The sequence below is a fragment of the Podarcis pityusensis genome (assembly GCF_964106645.2).
Source record: "Podarcis pityusensis genome assembly, chromosome: 12".
Lineage (NCBI taxonomy): Eukaryota > Metazoa > Chordata > Lepidosauria > Squamata > Lacertidae > Podarcis > Podarcis pityusensis.
Genome location: NC_138037.1, coordinates 58,902,833 through 58,928,584, shown reverse-complemented (window position 1 = coordinate 58,928,584; position 25,752 = coordinate 58,902,833). Strand labels below are relative to the sequence as shown.

Sequence of the window (25,752 nt, the reverse complement as noted above, 5' to 3'; positions counted from 1 at the left end):
AGTGTGTGGTCACAGGTTACATCCAGGCTCTCTTAGATGAGACTTGATGTTCTAGATCAATTTCAATTGGAGTTTCGGCCCCGTTTTGGCACAGAAACTGCCTTGGTCACCCTGTATTATTATTTTTGTTGGGAGAAAGACAATGGGAGTGTATCCCTGTAAATTCTCCTTTATCTCTCCGTGGTTTTCAACACCATCAACCCTTGTATTCTTCTGCAGTGATATTCATTGTATTCTGGAATGGGCTGTACTTCTTTGCAGTGGTTCCAGAGGTTCCAATCCTACTTGAATGACTGTCTCCAGGGATGGTGCTTGGGAGGATGTTGCTTTCAGTGTGAAGTGCCACATTTTATTATCATAAAATATATGATAATATATTTTAGTATGTCAGTCTCTGGTAAATAGCACCTTGTACCATTGAATGGCACTGCAAAAACCAGTTACTGGCACTAAATATATAGAAACCTCAACTGTTTAAATCAAGGCCACCTCACATGCTGTTACACATAATTGTATAGACCTAGTTACTTTTAAGTGTATAAAGCATTAAAGCTACTTTCTGTAAAAAAAAAAATCACACTGCATGGCCAAGGGTATAGAATTGCTAAGAATAAGGTCATATCAAAATGGGGGGTGGGGAAGCTATTACATATGGTTGAAATACATACAAATTCAAATGTTCATCAAATTAAATGAATAACATTTTAAAAACTTTTAAACAAATGTTTTCCGTAGCTCACATTTCAGAACTGCCTATGGTGAATGACACAATTCCTAGTAATGTAACTGGATAAAATATAAATTATTCATTACTTACACTGGCAATAGCACAGCTTGACTTATTATTTACTAGATTTTTAAAATGTGGGTTGTAAAAATGGTTCTTACATTAGAATTTACAGTTTGTGGAGAATATTCTCCGGATAATTTTCTAGCAGAGAATATTCTCATTCTCGAGAATATTCTCACCTCACATCACTAGGCCGGCCATATTGGGCCAATGACATGCTGGGACAGCTCCATGGTCATCATGGAAGTCATGAAGTCCTGAGCCACCCCAGAGCCAGTCGCTTTGGCATGGAACCTCAGAACCAGCAGTCTGGGGCTTCCGGTTCTGGCTGCCTTAATGGAGCCAGGTCCCACGACAATGGGAGATCGTTGGCATAGATGAATCAAGGATGATTGAGAATAATATCCTTGCAAACCCCCCCCCACAGGGATGGGGAAAACAGGCTGCACTTGCATATCTTCTCGGTACCTGGCTTTTGCTCTGGCATGGAATGCAGGAGGCAGGGAGGCACTGAGTGCAAAAGCACTTCGCCTGTTGGTAACCCACCTACGCCACCATTAAGAAGGTTCTGTTCATTAGAGATTATTTGAGACTAATGTACAGACGTACGCTGGAGAAGATGGGATAAGATCACAAACTGCCAAATTGAAACAGCTACAAGGTCGTTAAGATTTGAATTGGAAATAAGACTTCATTTGATGCAAAAGACAGTATGTAGTATGGAAAATCCAAAGTTCATAGAGGATTTCTAAACCATATTGTTAGAAGATCAATTTATGCTGTTTGGGGAAAATATAAGAACTTATTAGAGAATAAAACCCCATGATAGATATCACCATTGGAAGTGTCAGTTAAAAAAAAAAAGGAAAAAGAATGGGCAATGTATAATGAGTTGACCATGGAGGGAAATCAATTGAAAGTAAAAAAGTTTGAAGACATAAGGCATCTGTTAACTGATTGGCTCCAATATCACCAATTAAATGACATCTTTAGGTTGGCTAAAGGGGTTGGTTTTGGTAAAGAATTTTCGAGATTACAGAAATAACTGTTGGGAAATAATGAAAAAGTTCTGTAATACACTGGAATTAAAATCTGTAATACACTGGGCAAAAGATGTGGGATATAATATACAACTTGCTTCATGGGAGAAGTTATGGAATGAGGAATTAAAATTTACAGCCTGCTGTACATTAAAAGAGAATTATATGAAAATGATGTACAGATGGTAATTTGACTCCTACAAGATTATCGAAAATGTATAAGAATTCGACCAACAAATGTTGGAAGTGTAAAGCTAAAGATACATTCCATCATATGTGGTGGACTTGGAAAATAGCAAAGGCCTTCTGGGAAATGATTTATAACTGAAAAAAATGTTTAAAATAATTTTTGTTCAAAAACCAGAGGCCTTTTTATTAGGTATAATAGGAGAAGAATTACCAAAGGATAAGGAAGTACTGTATGTATGCGACGACACTGGTAAGAATGTTATTTGCCCAGGGATGGAAAGAAGAAAGAGCCCCATCGAAAGAAGAATGGATAATGAAGTTGATGGACTATGTGGAAATGGCAAGGCTGACCGGGAAGATCAGGCACCAATAGGACAGTAAATTCAACAAAGAATGGCATAAGTTGGCCCCTCTGTTAGTCAACTTATTTACTTTAATTGACAAATTCAGGATATTACCAGATGTTTGGCTAAACATCATCACTCCTATATTTTAAAAAAATGACCCGAAGCAGCCTAAGAATTACCGTCCAATAAATCCTTGGCAAAAAGTATGATTTTTCCTCAAAGTCATCAAATTGTCAAATGGAGACTAGATAATCACCCCACTGACCAGGTAAAATCTTTCAAATACCTAGGGATACCTACCAGCCAAATTCAAACTGAACAACACACAGAAGCCGAATGATCATCCAAGCAAAATGCACCAGATCTGCGATTCTTCATTTTTTCTTCCTCAGATGCAACCAGATGGTCCCGCTACAATAAATATTTTTAATGCCAAGGTCCTTTCTCAGTTATTGTACAGCATTCCAATTTGGATACAAGCATTTAATAGAGAAGTTGAACAAATTCAAGCAGCTTTTCTTTGTAAGATCCTTGGTGCCCCTAAATGTATGAGTTACTTAGCCTTATGTGTTGAAACCAGTCAACATCTGATGGAAACCAAAGCATGGCTGACTACAACCAAGGCCTGGCTGAAAGTCCACTTTAGAACAACAGCTAACTCCTTCTTAACCTCTGTGCTTGAAGACTGCATTTCATCTAGATGGTATAGAGCAATTCAAGATAAAATTTGTAGTTTGGGCACTGCTCTCGAGAGCCTTGAAGCATGTGACAAAAGTTACAAATTCCAAATAATTGAGCAGCGACTCTACGACTACCAAAGACAGCGCTTGTTACTTCATACTCCGAGATCCTGTTCTCCGGAGGCCTTAGGTATTACAACATCCTATGGAACCTGTGCCAAATATCTACTACTCCCCTCCCATTGAAGAGCCTTTATGTTCACAAGATTAAATGCTTTCCCTTCTGCAGTGACCAAAGGCAGATTCTCACATACTCCATATCAAGCCTGTTTGTGTACCTGCAACCAAGGAGGACCTGATTCAATGGACCACATTCTCTTAGTTTGCTCTCTACACAGCAGACCTCGCCAACTGATGCTGAGGAAAATGTTGGACTTCCAGCCTAAAACTCCGAGAAGAAGTCAAATGAGGTTTCTCCTGGCAGATCGGGACAAAGATATCACTGCTTTAGTAGCCTCATTTTTAGCCACAATCTTAACCAAAAGGTTTCCCAGTGATCCATCCTTTTGGGGGACAGACAGAGTGAAGCAGAATATCTAAGTGCACACGATCACAGTGTGACCTTATGACCCTTGACAACTTTTAATTATCCCAGTGACTTGAAATGTTTTATACTTTAATGCCAGTAAAGGTATTTTATTTGATTTGAATGGCATAACTTTATAGAATATATTAAAGAACACATATTAAAGAACACTGTAAACATTTAAAAACGTTAGCAGGATTGACATACCACTTGTAATTTAAAGTGACAAAGGATAAAATTGAAATGTAATAATTTAGATAAATGTAATTAGATACAGTTGAAAAAGGAAGATAAATTTTGGAAGCCAAGGGAGGGGTGGGGGAAGTCTGGGGGTTCAGGGAACCCCATAAAGATACTGATATGAATTATGGTCAGCAAACTAAGGCCCACAGGCCGGATTAGGCCCATTTGCCCTCTGGATCTGGCCCACAGACAGTCCTGGAATCGCCGCTTGGATCAGTGTGATCATTCTGGCTGTGCCATTTATTATTTTATTTTTTGCAATTTTTTTCGGGCACCATTTCCCCCCTCTCCTCACACACACCGCGGGGGCGCCTCCTCCTTCCTCCCTCCCTCCTCCTAGCTTCTCCCCGCCCTGTGGAGGAAGAGTGCTGGGCTTTGGTGCCAGCCAATCCGAAGCCTCGCCACCTGCCCACCAGCCTCTCCGTCCATGGCTGCGCTGTGGGCATCATGACGGGCACATCACGGAGTTTTGGCTGGAGCTTGGCGCATCTGCTGGCCCCACAACTGCTGCCCAGGAAAGCTGACCCGGAAAGGAGAGGCACCACCACCACCCATAGCTGTCAACTTACAGATTTGAAAATAAGGGACCAGCAGCCTTGAAAATAAGGGATCAGCAGCCAAAATAAGGGACCTGCAGCCTCACCTGTTCCAGGCACTCCAGTCTTCCTGTCCTCCTGCAGTCTGGTCAAACTCATGCTGGTAGCTTCGAGAACACTGTCCAACCAACTTTGTAACCAGAGGTTCAACTGAATAGAATCTGAATCACATGCACCACAAGGCCTACGCAGCCTCAACTTAAGATGGCTCCCCGGCCTGGCTTTGCACTACAAAGTTTGCAGCAGCACATGCAACAAAATGGCGTCCAGCATTCAAAAAACCCCTCAGCTTGCATTAACTAGCCACACACACACAGCCTCCCCCCCTCGCCACGAGATCGCCAGTCACCCACCATTTTAGTCAACCAGCTCCTTTCTTTTCCCTCATAAGTCAATCGAAGGAGCCTCCAGAACAAATTCAAAAGCCCCCCCCACGAGATCTCCTTTCCTTTCCCCCCACCATGTGCCCCCACTCCAGACAGACCTTTTCGCTGGCAAAGGTGAGTGGGCCGTCGATGACATATCCATCCGATTCCGATCTGAGCACTCAGCACAGGTATGTTCAACTTCTGAGCCCCTCTGAGCCAAAGGCAGAAAGCCCAGCCAGCAGCCAAACAAAGCCTCAAGGAAAACCACCGTCACCTCTCCGCTGGGAAGCGCTGAGCAAAGGCGAGTCCCCAGGCAACGCAGCCGATTTGATCAGCACAAGGCATGCAAGCTCCCAGTCGTTCTTAGACTTCTTATTGGGTGAGCAACACAGCCAAGCAACACAGTTGGAGCCTCCCTCCTCCCTGGGAGGGAGGGAGGGAGAGGAGCTGCTTCCTTTGAAATTTAAGGAACATCATTTAAGGGACATCCATCAATAAGGGACAGCAGCGGGACATGGCGCTGGAATAAGGGACTATCCCTCCAAACACTTGGCAGCTATGCCACCATCGCAGGCAGAGCGGAGGATGAGGTAGGCGAGCAGGGGGAGGGGCAGGGCTGGGGGAGAGAGAGAACACCCCCCCCTGCGTGTGTGCGCGCGCATGCACAGTCTGGCCCGCCACAAGCTCTGAGGGGTGGTAAACCAGCCCCCTCCTAAAAAAGTTTGTTGACCCCTGGTTTAATGTAAACAAGTGTGTCTGTGTTTAACAAATTATTGTTTTTTGAAACTTTGAAAATAAAAATTTTAAAAAAGAAAACAAACAACAGCAACAAATCCCCCCCACAAATTAAAAAGGTAAGACAGGGGAGGCAATTAAAAACAGTTAAAACAACGCATCAAATACGCATCAGATACGCATGTATTGGACCTTCAACACTTCTCAGCTTGACCTTTGGGCAAAACACCCTCTCCCATTTACAAGGTGGCTCTGAGACTAAAGGACCCCTGACAGTGAAGTCCAGTCGTGAACGACTCTGGGGTTGCGGCACTCATCTCACTTTACTGGCCGAGGGAGCCGGCGTTTGTCCACAGACAGTTTTTCCGGGTCATGTGGCCAGCATAACTAAGCCGCTTCTGGCAAAACCAGGGCAGTTCACGGAAACGCCGTTTACCTTCCAGAGTGGTACCTATTTATCTACTTGGACTTTGACGTGCTTTCGAACTGCTAGGTGGGCAGGAGCAGGGACCGAGCAACGGGAGCTCACACCGTCACGGGGATTCAAACCGCTGACCTTCCGATCGGCAAGCCCAAGAGGCTCAGTGGTTTAGACCACCTTCAATATTTACTGTGTTTTGAGATTCCTGCATTGCAGGGGGGTGGACTAGAGGCCCACCGGGGTCCCTTCCAACTCTACTGTCAGGGAAGAGTTAGAAGTTTCCAGTTTCTCAGAGGGAGAAAGCATTCCCCAAGGGGGGAAGGAGAGCAGTGAATCTAACAGAAGAGAGCAAGAGGAACAACAGGGAGGGACCGGCTGTTCCCAGGAAAGGCAAGGGTTCAGTTCTAGCTCAGATTGGGAGGAGGGGAGGTACAAGCCAGCTCTAGCCAGGAGGTTAGAAAAAAGAGCAGGAAAGCGAAGGGAAGGGCACCTTTGCCATTTTGAAGGTGGCTGGTCACGGAGAAGCAGAGCTCAGAAGGTATCTGAAATAAGTGACTCTGAGGAAGAATAGTTAAGAACCGTTTATAAGATTGTTTTGTTAATACACAATAAAAAGTTTTATAAAAGAACAAGAAGCGTTTGTGTGGTGATCTGAAGAGGACAACGACCAGTCCTGACATCTACGTTTCCAAGCTTGGAGAGTTTTTCATAGAACACTACTATAGAATCCAGCTGCATAGTCCTCACTGTTGGTATCATTTCAACTACCTCATTAGGCAGTCACATGATGGCTGCAAACTTGACTCGCACACTTCTGCAGCAACTGCCTTTGCTACAGAAGGTCCTTTCTCTTCTACACACAGCTACTTAACCTGTCCATCCAAAGTTAAGTAGTGGAGAGCCCATTGGGAACATAACTGTGAATTTTGCTTCTGGTTTCAGTTCCTTGGAGGTGTTGAAGGCCCTCCTTGGTAGGTGCCTCCAGCTGATCACAGGGACCACTTTTCTGGATCAGGGTCTTGAGCCCTCAGTTTTCTCTCTCTTTTCCCCTTTCCTTTTCCACGGCTCCAGTGCCTCCTGCTTGGCTTTCATCCAAAATATTGCTGTAAGTCCAGCCCAGGGAGAGGCTACAAGCAACAATAACAATTCTGACCTCCTTTCCTGTTTTCTGAGGCTGCTCTTAAGACCCTTCTCAGGAATCAACCTTCACAGTAGGATTCAAATAATCCTGTCTGGGTCAAGGGCAGCTCCCAGTGGCCCTGGTCTCATGCTGATGGTTGAGTGCACCTGATCTAGGTATAAAACTTGAACTTGCTGTAACCCCAGAGCATAGAGTGGGACACAAATTCTAATAAGTGTGCTCATCTGCGTCATGAGATGAGAGTTAATTAAGCAATCAGCTGTTATAGAAGAATAAAAACAGATTGCTTCTGATAGCTCAAATTCTCATTTTCTCTCTCTCCATCGATGCCATGGCAAAACAGTAGAATAGCTTGGAACTTTGCCTGAGTGTTGGCGTAGGGGAGTAAGTTGCCCATACTGCATGGCAACTGTGTCAAAGCAGTCATAAGTCAAGGAAATAAGAACAGGGAGGGCATTCTTTGACAATAAGGAAAACCAGATTGCTTGGCTGCGTGTACCTGGTCTTGCCCTGGTTCTGGAAGGCACACATTAAAGGCAAGTGGAGTGCAGATTACTATAGAAGGGGAAAAAATAATCATAGTGGGCATTTATGCTCTGAATAATAATAATAATAAATAATCAGAGTTTTTCAAGGAGCTGGAAAAGAAGTTATGGAATTATATTGGGGAGAATATTGTTCTTATGGGAGATTGGAATGGAGTGGTCTCGGTCGAATGGGATAGAACTTTTAGAGGGAAACTTACAATGAAGGTAAATTACCGCTCTCCTTTTTCCAGATGGTGGACAATTTTGACATCTATGACTCATGGAGAATTAAACACCCTAATGGGAAAGATATTACACACTTCTCGGAAGCTAAAAAATCAGGGGGGAGGTTAGATGCTATTTGGATCTCTAAAGGGCTGACCCTCTTCTTAGAAAAAGCAGAAATTCTGGGAAGGACTATATCAGACCATAATCCAATAACAATACATATGGAAATTAAAAAGCAAACAAAGGGAAGGTGGAGGATGAACCATGAGATATGGAGAGACGACCAATGGGTGACGCAAGCAAAAATCAAGTTAGCTGAATTTTTCGAGATAAATGGGAAACAAAATACAGATATAAATGTAGTTTGGGATGCAAGTAAAGCGTACATGAGGGGTCTTGGAATACAACAAATAGCTAGGCTGAAGAAGTTAAAAGACAATAATATCCAAGAGCTAACTAAACAGATAAGAATTAATGAAAAAGAGCTGATCAAAAATCCAAAAAGTCATGAAATATTACAAAAAATAAAGATATTGCAATCCCATATCTCTAGTATATTAAATAAGGAAGTAGAAAATAAAATTAAATGGGCAAAACAAAGGTATTTTGAGTCCGCCAATAAGCCCAGTAAGTTGTTAGCATGGATGATAAAGGAAAAGCAAACAAAAAAAGTTACAAATAAAATTTTGGACCAAGGGGAGGAAATAACACCCAGTAAAAATAAAAATAAAATTCTTAAACTTTTATAAAGATTTGTATAAACAAGAACATTTAGAGGTTAATAAAATGGAAGAGTATTTACAACAAAATAAATTACCAAGAATTGAAAAAGAAGATGAGGCCCTAAACTCCAATATAGAAATAGATGAAATAGCACAAGTAATAAAAAAAATGAAGAGTGGCAAATTGCCAGGTCTTGACGGAATCACATTAATGTACTATAAGAATCTGGAAGAAGTATTCCTCCCTATATTACAAAGAATAATGAATAATATACTGGGAGGGAAAAATATACAACAATCATGGAAAGAAGCACTGATCACTCTAATCCCAAAACAGGGAGTGGAGTTGACAGACATGAAAAATTATAGACCAATCTCCCTGTTGAATACAGACTATAAAATCTATGCTGGGGTGATGGCTAATAGATTAAAAAAGACCCTAAACAAAATAATCAGCAGAGACCAGGCGGGCTTCTTACCGGATAGACATATAAAAGACAATACAAGAATAATAATTGATCTGTTGGAATATGTCGAAATGAAACCAAGTAAAAAGATGGCCATGTTATTGGTTGATGCAGAAAAAGCTTTTGATAGAGTATCATGGAATTTCCTATTGGAAACTTTCCAAGGTCTGGACATAGGGGAGAAAATAATTAATGGAATTAGGGCGATATATGATAACCAAAAAGCAAAATTGCTAATAAATAACGAGATCACCGAAGAGTTCAGCATCAAAAGGGGGACAAGACAGGGGTGCCCTCTCTCCCCACTTCTTTTTATTGCCACCTTGGAACCACTTTTAATAGCAATAAGAAAGGATAAAAATATAAGAGGAATTAACCTAGGAACTTGATACTACAAAATTAAAGCCTTTGCCGATGATGTAATTGTAACCACTGAAAATCCAGTGGAAAGTATCCAAAAAACGCTTGCACAACTGGAAGAATTTGGGAAGGTCTCTGGGTTCAAACTGAATAAAGGAAAATCCAAATTATTAACGAAAAATTTACGTAAGTTGGAACAAGAGGAACTGGAAAATACAACAGGTTTAAAGGTAGCCAATAAGGTAAATTATTTGGGGGTTTGGATCACCAATAAGAATATAAACTTATATAAGGACAATTATGAGAAGAAGTGGAAGGAAATAAAAAAAGAATTAGAGACTTGGGGAAAATTGAATCTGTCCCTGTGGGGGAGAATATCCACAGTTAAAATGATGGTATTGCCAAAGATGATTTTTATGTTCCAAACAATACCTATAATTAGAGGCGTAAAGTGTTTTAAGGATTGGCAGAAAGACCTTGCCAAGTTTATTTGGCAAGGGAAAAAACCATGCATAAAATTTAAGCTACTAACAGAGTTGAAGGAAAAAGGAGGCTTCGCGGTCCCTGACCTTAAACTGTACTTTGAGGCAGCGTGCTGGACATGGATTAAGGACTGGATATTAATTAAAAACACGGAAGTCCTAGATCTGGAGGGATGGGATATTGTGTACGGATGGCATGGCTACATAGGCTATGACAAGGTTAAATCCCACAAAGGATTTTTAAATCATATTGTGAGAAGGGCATTATATGAAGTATGGGAGAGGAGTAAAAAATCAGTAGTAACCAAAACACCATGGTGGCTGTCACCAATGGAATCTATGTCGGTTCACAGGATGAATATGAACAGCGATTGGCTAACATATAAGGATTTAGTAGAGGAAACAAGTAGTGATCCGAAAATAAAGGACCTAAGCGAATTGAAACAGAAGGGAATAACCTGGCTGGAGTATTACCAATTAAAAGCCGCCCTTGAAAAGGATAAAAGAACCAAAGGATTTGACAAAAAAAATCCTATCTGGAGAAGGATATTTTATATAATAATCAAAAGACACTTTCTAAAATGTACAAACTACTTTTGAATTGGCAAAGAAAGGAGGAAGATATCAAAGAAATTACAGTAAAATGGGAGAGGGACCTGGGACATACGATCAAACCCAATATTTGGAATGAATTATGGACTAAAAATATAAAATTCACAGCTTGTTTCCTTATAAGGGAAAATCTTATGAAAATGTACTATAGGTGGTACCTGACCCCTGTAAAACTTGCAAAAATAAATAAATCAAATAATAACAAGTGCTGGCGATGTAAGGAACAGACAGGAACATACTACCATATGTGGTGGTCCTGTCTAGAGATACAAAGATTTTGGAACATGATTTATGAAGAGATAAAGAGATTGATAAAAACTACATTTAGCAAGAAACCGGAAGAATTTTTACTAGGAATGGTTTCAGATAATATTCCCAAAAACAAAACTAGGCTATTTATGTATGCAACGTCAGCAGCAAGGGTTATAGTGGCAAAACACTGGAAAGATAAAAATACACCCACTAAAGAGGAATGGGTAGTCAAATTGTGCGAGTACTTGGAGCTCGCAATAAGAGATAAACCTAAAAAATTGGTGAAAGAAGAATGGGAATGTTTAAATAATTATTTAGGGGACAAGGGCTCAGCAAGAAAGATCTGGCTATGTTTAGAATGATACCGCATAGAGAAATGTTCCCTGATACCAAGATGAGGGATTCCTTTGGAATGCAGATAGAGTCGATTGATAAGAATAATGATCTGTTGTGAGCTTGACGGAAGTGTACAATAGATGAGCTTTCCTGCTTTGGCTCATCTTCCTTTTTCCTTTTCTTTTTTTCTTTTCTTTTATCTTTCCCATAATTGCTTATGTTCTGTGTCATGTACTTCAATTTTTTTGGTAGTTTTTTTTAGTTTTTCCCCCCATTACTATTAAGGAATTTTTCTTTGTAATTTTGGTTGTCTATATTTATATGTACCTGTTTACATGTACCTGTTTAAAGCAAAATAAAAGTTAAAAAATAAAAATAAAGGCAAGCGGAATGAGGAAGCCAAGCACTCTGTCAGCCCCTGCCTTCAGTTTCTAAAGGAGGGGGGAAGCTAATGCCTTGTCCATCCCCAGCACTTCCATTTTCGTTGCCCTGGGGTGAATGAGATGTCAGTGTGGAATTCTGCGTCTGATGCAATTCAGTTTGCCTGCCCCTTTGAGAATCAATGTGGGAAGATTCTAAGCTTTAGAGAACATTGCTTGTGTTTTTGTTTCTATGTAGATAAAGAGAGTCATCCTCCTCGTAAATTTCCTTCTGACAAGATATTTGAAGCCATTTCCTCAATGTTTCCAGATAAGGGTACAGCTGAGGAACTGAAAGAAAAGTAAGATGTATTTTATTTATTTCATAAAATCCACGCACCGTTTGAACATGGACATAGCCAAGGGGGACAGGGACAGGGAGAGGCAGCTGCCCCCCCCCCCATGTTTAAATAGGAATTGTTAACCAAGTTTTGTACAAAGGTTTACTTTGGTATGGGATATGGAATCTAAGTAATTTTGAGATGACTGGGCAGGGAGTCACTTTAATGGAACCTTGTTTAGTTTTATTCTTTTTTAATTAAAACATCTCATGGGTGCAGCTGTAACCTCACATAGGGTATTTCTCTAGATTTATTAAATTACCAGAATGAATTATTGCAAGGAGGCGTGATCCAGCAAAGTTAAGGAATTCAAAGGCCCATTGATATTGATAGGCTTGCTGAGCACCTTTATAATTCCCTCTCCCTGAAACAAATAGAATTTGGCTAGGGCAATGCCATCCTCATAGCACTTAAAGAATGTCAGCATTGGCTATTTGATTAGGCAGCTTCTTCCCTTTTCTTTACAGCATCACAGATCAATGAAATAAGCAATGAAGTAAATGGTTTTAGCCAGACAAATGTCATTTATGTCAATGCCCATTATTTAGATTAACTGCATAAGCTGTACTTTTCCTGCAAGGACAATAAAGCCGGGCTTTTGGCATATAAAATAGGAACGTTTTTACTACTTCTGTAGATACAAAGAACTTACAGAGCAGCAGCTTCCAGGAGCTCTTCCTCCCGAGTGCACACCAAACATAGATGGACCAAATGCGAAATCTGTTCAGAGGGAGCAGAGTCTACACTCCTTTCATACTCTCTTCTGTAGACGATGTTTCAAATATGATTGCTTCTTACATCGTAAGTACTAAAATATTTCAGTCTGTCCCTTGTATTCAAGAACGTTGAGATATTTTGCTTTATCTGCCCCAAGCCTTGGACTGCCTATGTCCTTTTAAACATGTTTGTGGGAGGGGGTGTTGGTTTGTTTTTGTTTTTATTATGTATTTTTAATTCTCATCTTATTTTTATGTTGTGAACTAGCCTGTGATCTTTGGATGAAGGGCAGTATACAAATTTAATAAATAAATTTTATGTAAGTAAGTCATGGCTACCCCAGCTGTTAAAATCAATAGAAAAGGCTGTATATTAATTGGAACCTTTAAGTGTGCATGATTTATGTCAGCTGCCTAATTGATCCACTTTTGTGAGATGATTAAAGTTTGATTTTATGCCCTTTCTCAGCCAGAAGTACACCCCTGCAACAGTATATAACAGGTTAAAGTACAATACCAGTGGTACCTTGGGTTAAGAACTTAATTTGTTCTGGAGGTCTGTTCTTAACCTGAAACTGTTCTTAACCTGAAGCACCACTTTAGCTAATGGGGCCTCCTGCTGCCGCCGCACCAAGATCATGATTTCTGTTCTCATCCTGAAGCAAAGTTCTTAACCTGAAGCACTATTTCTGGGGTAGCGGAGTCTGTAACCTGAAGCGTATGTAACCCGAGGTACCACTGTATGTTAAATAAAAGAAACAAAAATCCCACAATCAGTTATGCCACACAGTGTGATGTACAACCAGAGAAGAGAGAGAGAATGCACAAAATCTGGGAGCAAAATAAAAGACTGAAGTATTATAAAAAGCCTGATTGAAGAGGATGGTTTTCACTTTTTGTCAGAATGAGGAAAGAAAGGAGGCTGAGGGGAGGCATTCCTGAGGCCCGCAACTGGGTCTGGGATAAAAACCTCACCAATTTCATGCAGGATTGGATTCTTTCTTCACAACCAGGGAACCACACATCCCTCCAGACCACATCCAGCCTTTCACCCTAGAAAATGGTCTAGAGAAAAAATTAACACACTCCCCCCCCCCCCGCCCACTCAGAGAAACAGACAAACAACTCCACAAATAAAAGCATGGCCAATTTTTTTAAAAAATGTGTTTAAAGCTCTTAAGAGAGCACATCGTTTTTTTCTTGGCTATTGAATCAGTTTACTTAAATGTTCCTCTCAAATTTTATTTTATTTTGGTTTTCTTTATGTGACCATATTTTGTTCACTTGTTTGCCTATTTGTTTAAAACGTTTGTAAACTCTAAAGTTTTAAAAAATCTCCAAGCAGCATACAATATAAAAACAATAAACAATATGATTAAAATAAAAATACAACATAAAACCAGTAAAATAGTATAAAGGCATATACAGTCAATCCTGATTTTCCATTCCAGACCCCTGTGCATGTCGGCAGGGTGCACAGAAGCCCTCTCTGCCACTTTTCATGAGATTTTATGAAGTATGGGAGCTGCTTCCGGGTTTGGTGCTGTGCACGTGGCACATGTTTGCAGTCCCACATCATTTGGACATGGCTAAACTGGGAGTTGCCTGTAAAACAGGAATTATGGTGATTCTTTCAAATGAAAACAATGTTGGAACAAAAGCTGGAACAAAAAGCTACATCTTTATCAGATGCCTCAAGTGTCTCATGTGTGGCAGAAGGAAGGACATTCTATGTTGCAGGGAGAAGAGTGGGAGACTCCCATTTTGGGGTCACCAACCTAGGACATTTTATGGAGCACAGAACCACAAGCAGAATTTGGATCTTCCATCAGGGGTATCCAATGGAAGGGGATACCTGCAGGGGCTGTTGGACTACCACTTCCATCATGCCTGATCTTTCCCTCTGGCTGAGCTGATGGGAGTTGCAGTCCAGTGGCATCTGGGGGAAACCACCTTGTCTTTGCTCAGTCCAAGTGTTACTACCGTTCTGTACCATTCTGCTAGGTGGTCTTCCAGGTAATTTCACTTTTAATATAATTTCTCCTTACAAATATTAAGTTTGTTCTTCCTTGCATCTTTCAGCAAGCAAGTGCTCATGGCCAACACCAAGAATTAATTAAACAAACGTCACGCCACCCCCAGTTCAGCTGGAGGCCTCTCCGTCAGTGATGTGGGGCGTAGCTTTTCACAGAGCAATGTGTTATGCAACACTTTCTAAAGCACCTAGGCTTCTGTATACCATGGTGCCAGTGATGCTCTGGATTGTAGCTTATTATGCAAAGGGTTTTCTTAAAATTGTAGTGTAGCCATTATTATCCTTGCAATGCAAAGTAGCCTGTAAAATCCTGGGTACCTATAATTTATTACATTGTTTTTATATTGTTTCATGCTGGTTGGAGACTCTTTGTTTAAATGAAGATTCATTATCAACTTTTTCAGTATTATGGTCTTTGAAGGTATTTCTAAGAAAACGGCTTATTCTTCTTTTTAAACAATTTTCTATAGCATTCCATGCAACTCCTAATACTTACAAACGGAAAAATACGGAAACAGCAATAGATAATAAACCTTGTGGGCCACACTGTTATCAACATCTGGTAAGACAAATGTTCCTTTGGCTTAAGAGTTAATTAGCTCTCTTTTTCACTCTTGGAATAGAAAGAAAGGTACAGCTGATGATAAAGTTGATTTTATTTAGCTGTTCCCAGGAAAAAAGTGCTGGAATCAAATAGGATTTATGATTTGCTGAATGCTAACATCTTTATGTGAAAATTCCTGAGGAACCTCCTACTGGCTTTGAACAGCATCTTTGGCTTATCCTTGTGTCGATTGAGCTGTCATTTGGCTAGAGATGGGGCTGAATAAACTGGCACCGTTCTGATCATTGCGTGTTGCTGTTGCTGCCAACTAATTTGTGAATTCTTCAACAAAAGCTAAAAACTCTGTATTTTTTCAGATTCTATGGTTGGGATGCATAATTTTAAAAAAGGTTGACGTAATTTGGCTTACACCTCCCACTTTCACACTTTGGGGTTTTCTTGACCACAAGCTGTCTACACATGGTCAGAGAGACCTTGGTCCTGCAAGACTAGTGAGCAAGTATGTGCTGATTCTGGGATATTTCTTCAGAGCTAGGGCGCACTTAGAGTTTTGTGCTGGCAGTGTTGGAATACCAAATTTTGTGATGAAGCTAATATTTATCGTTTCTTCTTTCCTGGTAGCAGTGTGTGTTTTTCTGAGCTAAACCATTTCTCACTCATAACTGATTCATATTACACTGAGGGTATTTGTAGGACTATAAAGGCAGTTTATAATTAAAAGAGAGAGTTTATACATAGGAGCTTGATTGGACGCATTAGATGCCTCTTACACCTACCTTAATATGCAGAACAAAAGCACTGGAGAAGTGGAGTGGCTTATGGGGATACAAATGGAGAAAGTCTTGGCCTCCATACTGCTTGGCTTTTTGATCTCTACTAGCAGCAGTCTTTAGTAATTTTGTGAAAACTGTCAAATGTTACCTACTTTCTACACTCAAACTCACAGAGCCCTTGGGAATAAGCACATTGCAGTGCTTCGTATGCAAGGCTAGGTGACTTTTCAGTTCCTCTTTAATTTCAGCCATTTATTTGACCAGCAGTAATCATCTTCCTGCTTTGTTTAACTCTGAAGGCCATGATCCATTAATTCTTCTCACACCCCAAAAAAATTGTCACAAATTGAGCTCTCTGGGTTATCCCTCCTACTTATTACCTTTCTATAGGTTGATCTATGTCTCATGACCCCACTTTGCTTAAAGCTTTTCACTTCCAGATTTTGTATGTGCCCAAAGCAACCAGTTGCACCCTCACTTTGTTCTTTAGAGAGAAGAGAAGAACGAATCAGCTGTCTTCCCTTTGTCCTTGTGCAGGCAGCATGTTAAGTGGCATAGTCCTGTGAAGAAATAGCTATGTCTGAAAAAGCAGCTTTCATGCTTTTCTTTCTTAAAAAATCTTTCATGTGATGAGATGAGTACAGTGGTACCTTGGGTTAAGAACTTAATTCGTTCTGGAGGTCCATTCTTAACCTGAAACTGTTCTTAACCTGAAGCACCACTTTAGCTAATGGGGCCTCCTGCTGCCACCATGCAATTTCTGTTCTCATCCTGAGGTAAAGTTCTTAACCCGAGGAACGATTTCTGGGTTAGTGGAGTCTGTAACCTGAAGCGTCTGTAACCCGAGGTACCACTGTATCTTCACTTTCAGTAACAAAGATATGACGCCAGATAATCTCAGTTCTTTGGAAGGATTGTTCTCTCGTCAGAGTTTCACCACTTTCATATCTTCCTTTCTATATGAAGGACTTTGCTTTTCATTATTCGATCAGATGGTGTACACTAGATGAAAAGAAATTACCTACAAGTGAAAGTGCCTGAAAGTATCCCCATCTTTCCATGCTACATTGATAACAGGAATGCCCTCCCATTGTCACTTCAGCTGCTCAGCAGTTCAGACACTGAAAGCCTCCTAACCCTGAGGCTTCTAAGAGGAGAAGCGTGGACTCTGCTGTATGACAAGAGTGGACTGCTTTTCAATAACTTCATCAGCTTAGGGAGTTAATGAGAATCACCCCATGTGTTGAATGAACAAATCATGCTAATGGTTCCTGCAGCCACTTATATGAGTAGCATTTATACTGAACTGCTATTTATTTGTTTTGAACAAAAATATTGCTCAGAGCATAACTAAGAGAGAATGTAGGTGGACCTCTAAAATGAAAGCTACATAAAACAAATATTTCTTAATAGTGCACCCCTCTTGTGTAGCACATATACCTTGTGAGCATGAGGTTGAGTGGCATCTGTCATGGGTGCTTTAGTTGATATTCCTGCATTGCAGGGGGTTGGACTAGAGGACCCTCGGAGTTCTTTCCATGTCTACAGTTCTAGGATTTTCTGAAAATTATCCTGAGTTGAAATTCAGCTAAGCAGTTGCATTTACAAGCACTCAACATTTGCTGTCTAAACAATAGAATAATAACGGAATATAACTTCAGCCAAAGAGCTGACTACCACTGTGCATCCAAGGAAGGTTGAACTTGGATTTTTCAAGAGCAATGTTACATTTTAAGGTCTGGCACAAAAGTAAGCATCTGTTTCCCAAAGGTGCAAAAGGCAGCAAGCAGGAAATCACCCTGAGCCCCCATTGCAGCTCTTTAGCTCTGGTCAGCCTATTTTCAGCTAGGATACATCAGCCATACTTTTTTCTCCTTTCCTTAAAAATCCATGTCGTGCGTGTGTTTCTATTCCTACATAGGAAGGAGCCAAAGAATTTGCAGCTGCTTTGACTGCTGAGCGAATAAAAACACCGCCAAAACGCCCAGGAGGTCGTCGAAGGGGAAGGCTCCCAAATAACACCAGCAGGCCTAGCACTCCCACTATAAATGTGCTGGAATCTAAGGATACAGACAGTGACAGAGAAGCTGGGACTGAAACAGGAGGTGAAAATAATGACAAGGAAGAGGAAGAGAAGAAAGATGAGACTTCAAGCTCCTCTGGTGAGACAAATGTGGAGGGTTGCTGATTTTACTAAAAATAGTCATATTTTAAAATGCTTGTTTCTTCCAGTAATAACAACAACTACAATTTTATTATTTGTAACCCGCCCATCTGACTAGGTTGCCCCAGTCACTCCATATTCGGGGGGGGCGGTGTTTGATGGACAGGAGGTTCCTTACAGATTTTTGTATTCAAGTATCTGCTTTTGAAACTTTAAAATTGATTTGCAGCACTTTAATTCCTTGCATTATGTTGCTGTAGTTTCTGTGGAGAATGAGAGTTTGAAGGGCTGAGTTGAACTCCAGACAGTTCAAGTTTGTGTTTCAGGTTTCAGTGCTCCAAAGGATATGGTCTCCTTGTGTGCAGGGCCCTGAGTGAACAGGGCACTCTTCCTGGGATGCTGAAGTTTAAAACCAAGAGGTCAAGTGTGGCAATCAGTCCATGCATGTCTCCTGCAGGGACTGTTGAAAAAGCTAGATTAGTCATTCCCCAACTGTGTCTTGAGGCATGCAAGTGTGACTTGAGAGAACGTCTGGGGTACCATGAGAAATCAATTTAATTATACACTTAAAGGTTCCCCATAGGCTCCAGCCAGGCCTCCTTCCCGTCTTGACTTCTCTGAGGGCATGTTATCCTGCTTTCTCGCTGAATCAGGTGTGAATGAACAATATGAGGATTGTCTCCCCCACAGGGAAATTGCTGTGTTGCTGCTCTGGAGGTGCTGCTAGTTTAAAGTAAAAATATTGTGTCCCTCAGCTGACAGATGTTTTGGGAACCCTGAGCTAGGCTACCTTTTAGGAGCTCAGCTGGGGCCAAAGTCAAGTCAAATCATGTGCTTTTATATATGAAGCAGCAGCCTATTCCATATATGGTCTCTGTTTTTTTGTACATAGGTGTTATTTCAGGAGTCTTTTAAGAACTACTTCAGTGTTTTGTTTTTGATATTGCAGAAGCAAATTCCAGGTGTCAAACGCCAATCAAGATGAAGCCAAATATTGAGCCTCCTGAGAATGTGGAGTGGAGTGGAGCTGAAGCTTCCATGTTTAGAGTTCTCATTGGTACCTACTATGACAATTTCTGTGCAATTGCGAGGTTAATTGGGACCAAAACTTGTAGGCAGGTAAGAGTGGAATGGTAACTAAAAGAGAATGTTTTCCAACTAAGTAGTGCCTTGATACTTAGCCTTTTTTGTAGAGTGCAAGCGAATGACACACTGTTTTAATAAAAACCTAGTTGTGCATCATTAAGCACCTTCCAGGCTCTAAAGCCACTGTTCCCTCCTTGCCCACCTCTGCTCCCTAGGGCTGTGCAGTTGCCCCACTCAGTAGGTCTGCCCCTTTCTTTGCTGCCTCTGGGGTTGTGAATTTCCTCCTGAGACCACTGCTCACTGCTGCTCTGCTTACCTCTCTCCCATCTGTCACCTACTGTGGAGGCAGAGGCTGAGTTAGCGAATTCATTCAGTTCCTTCAGCCACACCAAGCCCCTTCTGGTTTACACTGTTTACATCCAGTCATGCCAGATGTAGCACAGTGCGGTGATCAAGGTTACCCTGGTTACCTCCCAAAAGTAGAGAAATAACTTTTAACAACAGGATTAATTAACAGAATTAATTAATTCATTATGTTAATATGTTGCCTATGTAAATATGCAGTCTCGCCCAAGGTGGAAGAAGCACATATATGCTAATGGGAATTGGCTGACTTCTGCCATTGAGGATCTAGTCCACAGTATGTTTGTCTTTACAGGTTTATGAGTTTAGAGTAAAGGAATCTAGTATTATTGCTCCTGCCCCGGCTGAAGATGTTGATACTCCTCCAAGAAAGAAGAAGAGGAAACACAGGTAAACCAATGGACTGCCGGCTTCCTGGCAAACTGAGGGCTAAAAGGCTTTTTAAGGGGAAAGAACAGCACTGAAAAAGTAATGCCACAATCAAACAGGTGGGGGACTAAACAAATATTAACTTTCCAATGTAGAAAACACATTTTTAATTGTATTTGCATGTTTTATGGCCTGATCACAAAAATTTCTGTACGTGAATATAAGTGCTTTTGGTAGATCAGCCACAAACCTGCCCATAAAATGACCAATGCAGTGTTTGTTCAGGCATTGCAAGCAAATCCTGGTGGAATTTTTGTTCTGGATCTCCCACCTTGTGTTTGTGGTCTTGTACTAATAATGTTTTCTCTTTACCTTGGAGTAATAAGAGAGTAAGCCACCAGCTTTTTCTCAGCTCTCTGAATGACTCGGTCACTATCTTTCTCATTAACACTCCCTATCATCCACTTTGGAGAAGCAGAGAATTCAAATTAGTACTGTGATTGTGGTGTTTAGGCAATCACTGCCAATATCAATTTGAATCTGACCAGGAAGTGGTCTGACTATGATAGTGAGGTCATCACAACCCGCCTCATTCCAGAGCACCCCTCCCCCCATCCTGTGGCAAACACCAGATCAAAGCCACTGCCTGTGCTACGTGTTGGAGCCATGATTTACAAAAACAGCTCTCTGGCAGCCCTAGAGTCCTGAAATAGCCCACTGAAGGCATCCTTGGTGCGGATGCTGCAGTCCCTCAGAGCAGGCTTGTAGCCACCCAGGCACATTATGGAGGGGCAGGACAAGGACCTGACTGGCCAGGAAACTGATATTGGATGAAACATTCAGCGGAGGCTCTCCAATGCCACACCACAGCTGTAAGAGTTCTGATAGATCCTCTTAGTAAATAGGAAGCAAGTGCCTACGCCACCAGCATCAGAGCGCACCAGAAATATTCTTAAAATGCAAAGCTCAATAAAAACTATAATTTGCAGTAAGCTATCAAACAGGCAGTAATGTAAAACTAATATGATTGCTGGGCATCAGGGATGGTGACCAAAATGCTAAACCAACCAGCATACATAGATATACATGTACACAGCTATGCCACTCACTCCAGCAACATCCAATTCATCCTTTCTTTCTTTCCAGGAGTTCCCCTACCCCATTAAGCCCCTCACACTTACTTAGGAGATAACGAATCCCAATCACTGGTTGTGCTATAAGACTTTCACCTTAGTAGGCCACCCTCAATAGGATAGGCCTCTCGTGCTTCCGCTTCAGATATCCTGTCTGATTTTGAGCATAAGCCAAATCAGAGAAAGGCTTGCGTGGGTGGAGAGAACTTTAGACACACTATTGGTCCAGTAGATACTGTGTTGATATGACTTCTTTTCTTTATAACAACGAGTAGAAAAGAGTGCAAAACTCAGCAATGTACCAGAAAGCAGTTTGATATGTATCTTTCCATTTCAGTATTTAATTCATTGTCCAACCAAGTAAAGTGCCAAGTATGATGTAAATAAATTAAATCTGGCTTCATAGTTTAGGAAATATCATATATAAGATGCAATGTACCCCAGGCAGTCCATCCATAAAGTTCCATGTCTGTGTTGATAAACTTAGGTTTTTGTCTCAATTTCCCAGCTGTAGAGTTAACAATGATTTATGATAGCATTGACTTTCAAAGACAAAGACTCATATACAGTGGTACCTCTGGTTGCACACGGGATCCGTTCCAGAGCTCTGGTCGGATCCCGAGGTGTGCGTATCCGGAGATACCGCTTCTGCACATGCGTGCAGTTTAACGCTTCTACGTTAAAAATACTCACAGGTTTGCTGCGCATGTATCCCAAAGGATATGTAACCGGAGGTGAACATAAGTAGAGGTACCACTGTACTGAGCAACTATCCAAAGTGAAACGTACACTTAAATTTGTTTGAGCCCACTGAAATTGATGGACAAGCATACCTAACTGAATTGGATTGTGCTTGAAATGACTATGATTCAAATTGTAAGAATATTAAGATATGCACTGAAGTGAACATGAAATATTACACACACAGCATGCAGAATCATAGAACTTACTGCTTCCATTTTCAGTGATCATTCTATTCAAACATTTATTGTTATCTTAGTACATTTGTGTAGCCAAGGAGAGACTGTTTGCATAGAGAAAGTATTGTGTGATCTAGCCCTGTATTGAATAGAAAGTTGACAGAATTCTGCACCCCCCAAAAGGTGTCCCTGTTCATTTGAAATATTCACTGATGGTTCTTAGGTAACAGTGTTTGTTTATTGAAGTTTTTTATTTACTAAGAAAAATACATATACAGTATTCAGATAGATTTCTTTAAAAATGGAACATATTGAAATCTCTTGTTATCTTGACTTTATTTAGGCTAGCAAAAATAAACTAGATGTGTAAATAGAAATACAAAGGGTCAAAAGCCTTCTCATGGTTGAACTTTGAAATCTTAGCCTCTAACTTAACTGTAGTATGATTAAATACTGTAGAATAGTTTGACTAGTGAAAATATCTGTTCAGCCCAACTTCAGAGCAAATTTAGATTTCTGATAACATTTTAATAAATTTTATCTTTACAGGATATTTTATTACCCACATGTAGAAAATGATAATTTTTCTCTGTGTTTAGCTTGTTGTTTTACTTGTACAAGACAGGCTCTCAAAGACACTCTCTGAGATTCAGCTGGACAGTTGCATTTTCCAGCTCAGTACAGCCTGCCAACCTCATGCTCCATTTGTGTTTTTACAGATTGTGGGCTGCTCATTGCAGAAAGATACAGCTGAAAAAGGGTAAGCATATTTACATTCTACTTTATGTCCAGAAATTCTCAGATGGTGTTTCTTTTAAATAACAATAATACTGAACAACCTGGGAAACCAGAGCATACAAATCCCTCTTCCAGGGAATCCTTGTAAACAAGTGTTCTCCCTTTCACACATGGCAGTTTCCTGTCTCTCAGGGCTTCCCAGTTGATTTCAGGGAAGCAAACTGTATCCCCCCCTAGTAAGGAATGTGTGCATAGGAACATGAGTCCTGGTGAGCAGGAAGATTTATATGTCTATTGCAGGTGGGGTGCTGAATTGCAAAGAAGAGGTAGGCTTTAAAGATAGTTTGAGAGAGATGAAAAAGTATAAGATGCTGTCTTGTTAATTGTGACTTCTCTATATGTACATGTGTTCTATCTCTGTAGGCTTTTGATTCTAAAAATAAAATTGTGGCTTTGTCATCTAGATTTGCATTATCTGTTATGCTGCAAATACGCTGTGAAATAGACATGTTTGCAGTATTATGTTAATTTACAAGCATGGAAATGCTTCCTCTGTAATACATTCATAACGGTGTAACCTTAATACATTGTAAAGTAATGAGGCCAAGACAAGTAAACTCGGTTAAAGTCCTAGGTTCATTTTACAGTACGTTCATCTGTTCTAACTTGAAACTTTAAGTATTATAGCTACGGTTTTCAGAGGATCTTTTCTATCAAATGCCATTTTCTTAAATTTGTCTTAATGTTATTTTTTTATTCAGATGGGTCATCTAATCATGTTTACAACTACCAGCCATGTGATCACCCACGTCAGCCTTGTGACAGCTCGTGTCCCTGTGTAATTGCTCAAAATTTCTGTGAGAAGTTCTGTCAGTGCAGTTCAGAATGTAAGTCATTTTGGAAATGGGTATATTGTATGAGAGTCAATGCTTCAATGAGTTGGTGGAATTTAAAAGCTCTGGAAAGTTTCATGTCTTGTAGGGATGGAAGTGTTCAGACCAAACTAGATGCAGTGTTCCTCACCAAATACGTTAGCGGTTTGCAGATGGTGAAAAGTTTAAAGGGCTCTGTCCCAGGAAGTTCTGAGAGAGCCATTTTGCTATGACTATTTTCAAATTTGACTTTTGTCTACATCTTTTTTTTGGCATGTTAAAGAAAGTTATTGTTGCTATATGAGAAATGAAGACAGCTCCAGCTACGTACAGGCAACTCCCCATTTGCATGTGTTCAAGGCACGCACAACCCCTGACATGTGCACTGTTTTCGGATCCGGAAGGGGGCGGGCTGACACGCATGGTGCCTCAGAACACAACCCCCACGCCAATGGGGAGCTGCCTGTAGATGATTGCCTATTTGAAAATACTGTCTGCCACTTCAGAGATTTATCAGGTCTCATGTTGCATGAAATAAATTTACTAGTGTGAAAATAAATTTATTTTAATGTACTAAGCATATCAAATTGAAGCTTAAATGACATTTGTAACTTTTCAGATGAACAAAATTCAGGTACAGGGCAGGTCTGTTCCATGCAAAATACAATGTTGGCCAAGCTGCTCATTCTTCCTGCTTTGTTCTTCTTAAAGGCCAAAACAGGTTTCCCGGCTGCCGCTGCAAAGCTCAGTGCAACACGAAGCAGTGTCCTTGCTACTTGGCTGTGCGTGAGTGTGATCCAGACCTTTGCTTGACATGCGGAGCAGCAGATCACTGGGACAGCAAAAATGTGTCTTGCAAGAACTGCAGCATTCAGCGAGGATCCAAAAAGGTGCTTCCACTTTTTATGCTAATCCCCAACAGCTCAGGAAAACGCCTCCCACTATAAAAGCAAGTGCTTTCTTGGCCAACAGTTTGGAATATGGTTTCTACTTAAACCAAATTGTATAGCACCACGTAGATTCCTTTAGAACTTTCACATTGGCCGTTTCTAATTTTTGACCCCTAGGGTGATTAACACTTGTAATTCGTTTCATGGGATGCTGGAAACGGTGGATTGGGTATTTCCTCTCACATGACCTACGGCAGGAGCAGAGACTTGTGGGAGGCAGGCACTTCCTCCTCAGTTTTTTCTCCTGCCTGACTCAGTAGTATGGTTCGCCTGGCTCTCCTGCTTCTTCAGATAAGTTTTTCAATTTGGATCTCATTTTATTGTTGCTTTATTTTATCTAATCTTCCTTAGTTTTAGCAACTTAACACCTGTCTTTGAGTCTTGCACTCAAAGACACACACACACACGCACAAAATATTTTTTAGAATATATATCTTCCAAAAAATATTTTGTCCCTCTCTGCTACCATTTTTTCCCTTTAGCAACCTTAGTTCTTCTCGTTTTTATTTTATTTAGTTTACTTTCTTGCAGAGCGTCCCTGTATACTGCTCTCCTACAGGGTCGCTGAATATGCTTGTTTTTTGCACACTGTGGCTCCGTTTTGCCGTGTGCTATTTTACAGATCAGATTTAAAGATAAGTTGGGGGGGCGGAATCCTACCTGAGGTTTTTTGCAATTGCATCTCACTTTCAGTGGCCGCTGGCTCCATATCACCACCTCATTTCTTTGGTGATTTCTACAGCCTTTAGCCATTATTTTCTGTATCATTTAAGGCTTCATATTGACTGCTCTCCTAGTCTGTGGTACAGCAGAAGGAGTAGGGGTTATTTTTCTTCAGCAGTATATTCTCCTCCCAGTTCGCAGTTGTGGTGATGGAGTGAGCAGGCACTTATAGATTGCTTCTGAACCTCCTAGTTAAGGAGTGATTCATTCATTCATTCATTATTATTCTTTACACTTATTATTCTGTGACTTGCGGTCTATTTCCTCCTAGTCCACTTGTGATAGCATTGGAGAGATGTATATTTTTCCTTTTCCCATAGTCCACTTTTGTGGCGTTGGAAGTGAACGCTACTCAGGCTGCGTGCAGAACAACTTCATTTGTTTCCATTTATTGATTTATTATGGAGCCTATACAAGGAGCCCCTGAACCTCTTCCCAAAAAGGCTAAACAAAAGCTTAAACA

The 25,752-nt window shown here is 40.7% G+C and overlaps 1 protein-coding gene across 6 annotated transcripts in view; it reads left to right on the top strand.

Moving 5' to 3' along the window:
- EZH2 (enhancer of zeste 2 polycomb repressive complex 2 subunit) overlaps positions 1-25,752 on the top strand; it is a 54,466-nt gene that overhangs the window by 21,970 nt on the left and 6,744 nt on the right. For all 6 annotated transcript variants that reach the window (XM_080975833.1, XM_080975836.1, XM_080975834.1 and 3 more), the window contains 9 exons: positions 11,741-11,843; positions 12,520-12,683; positions 15,104-15,195; positions 17,893-18,133; positions 19,085-19,254; positions 19,880-19,974; positions 22,726-22,766; positions 23,506-23,631; positions 24,328-24,506. In XM_080975833.1, coding sequence (XP_080831959.1) covers positions 11,741-11,843; positions 12,520-12,683; positions 15,104-15,195; positions 17,893-18,133; positions 19,085-19,254; positions 19,880-19,974; positions 22,726-22,766; positions 23,506-23,631; positions 24,328-24,506 — 1,211 coding nt within the window. The remainder of the gene's footprint in view (positions 1-11,740; positions 11,844-12,519; positions 12,684-15,103; positions 15,196-17,892; positions 18,134-19,084; positions 19,255-19,879; positions 19,975-22,725; positions 22,767-23,505; positions 23,632-24,327; positions 24,507-25,752) is intronic.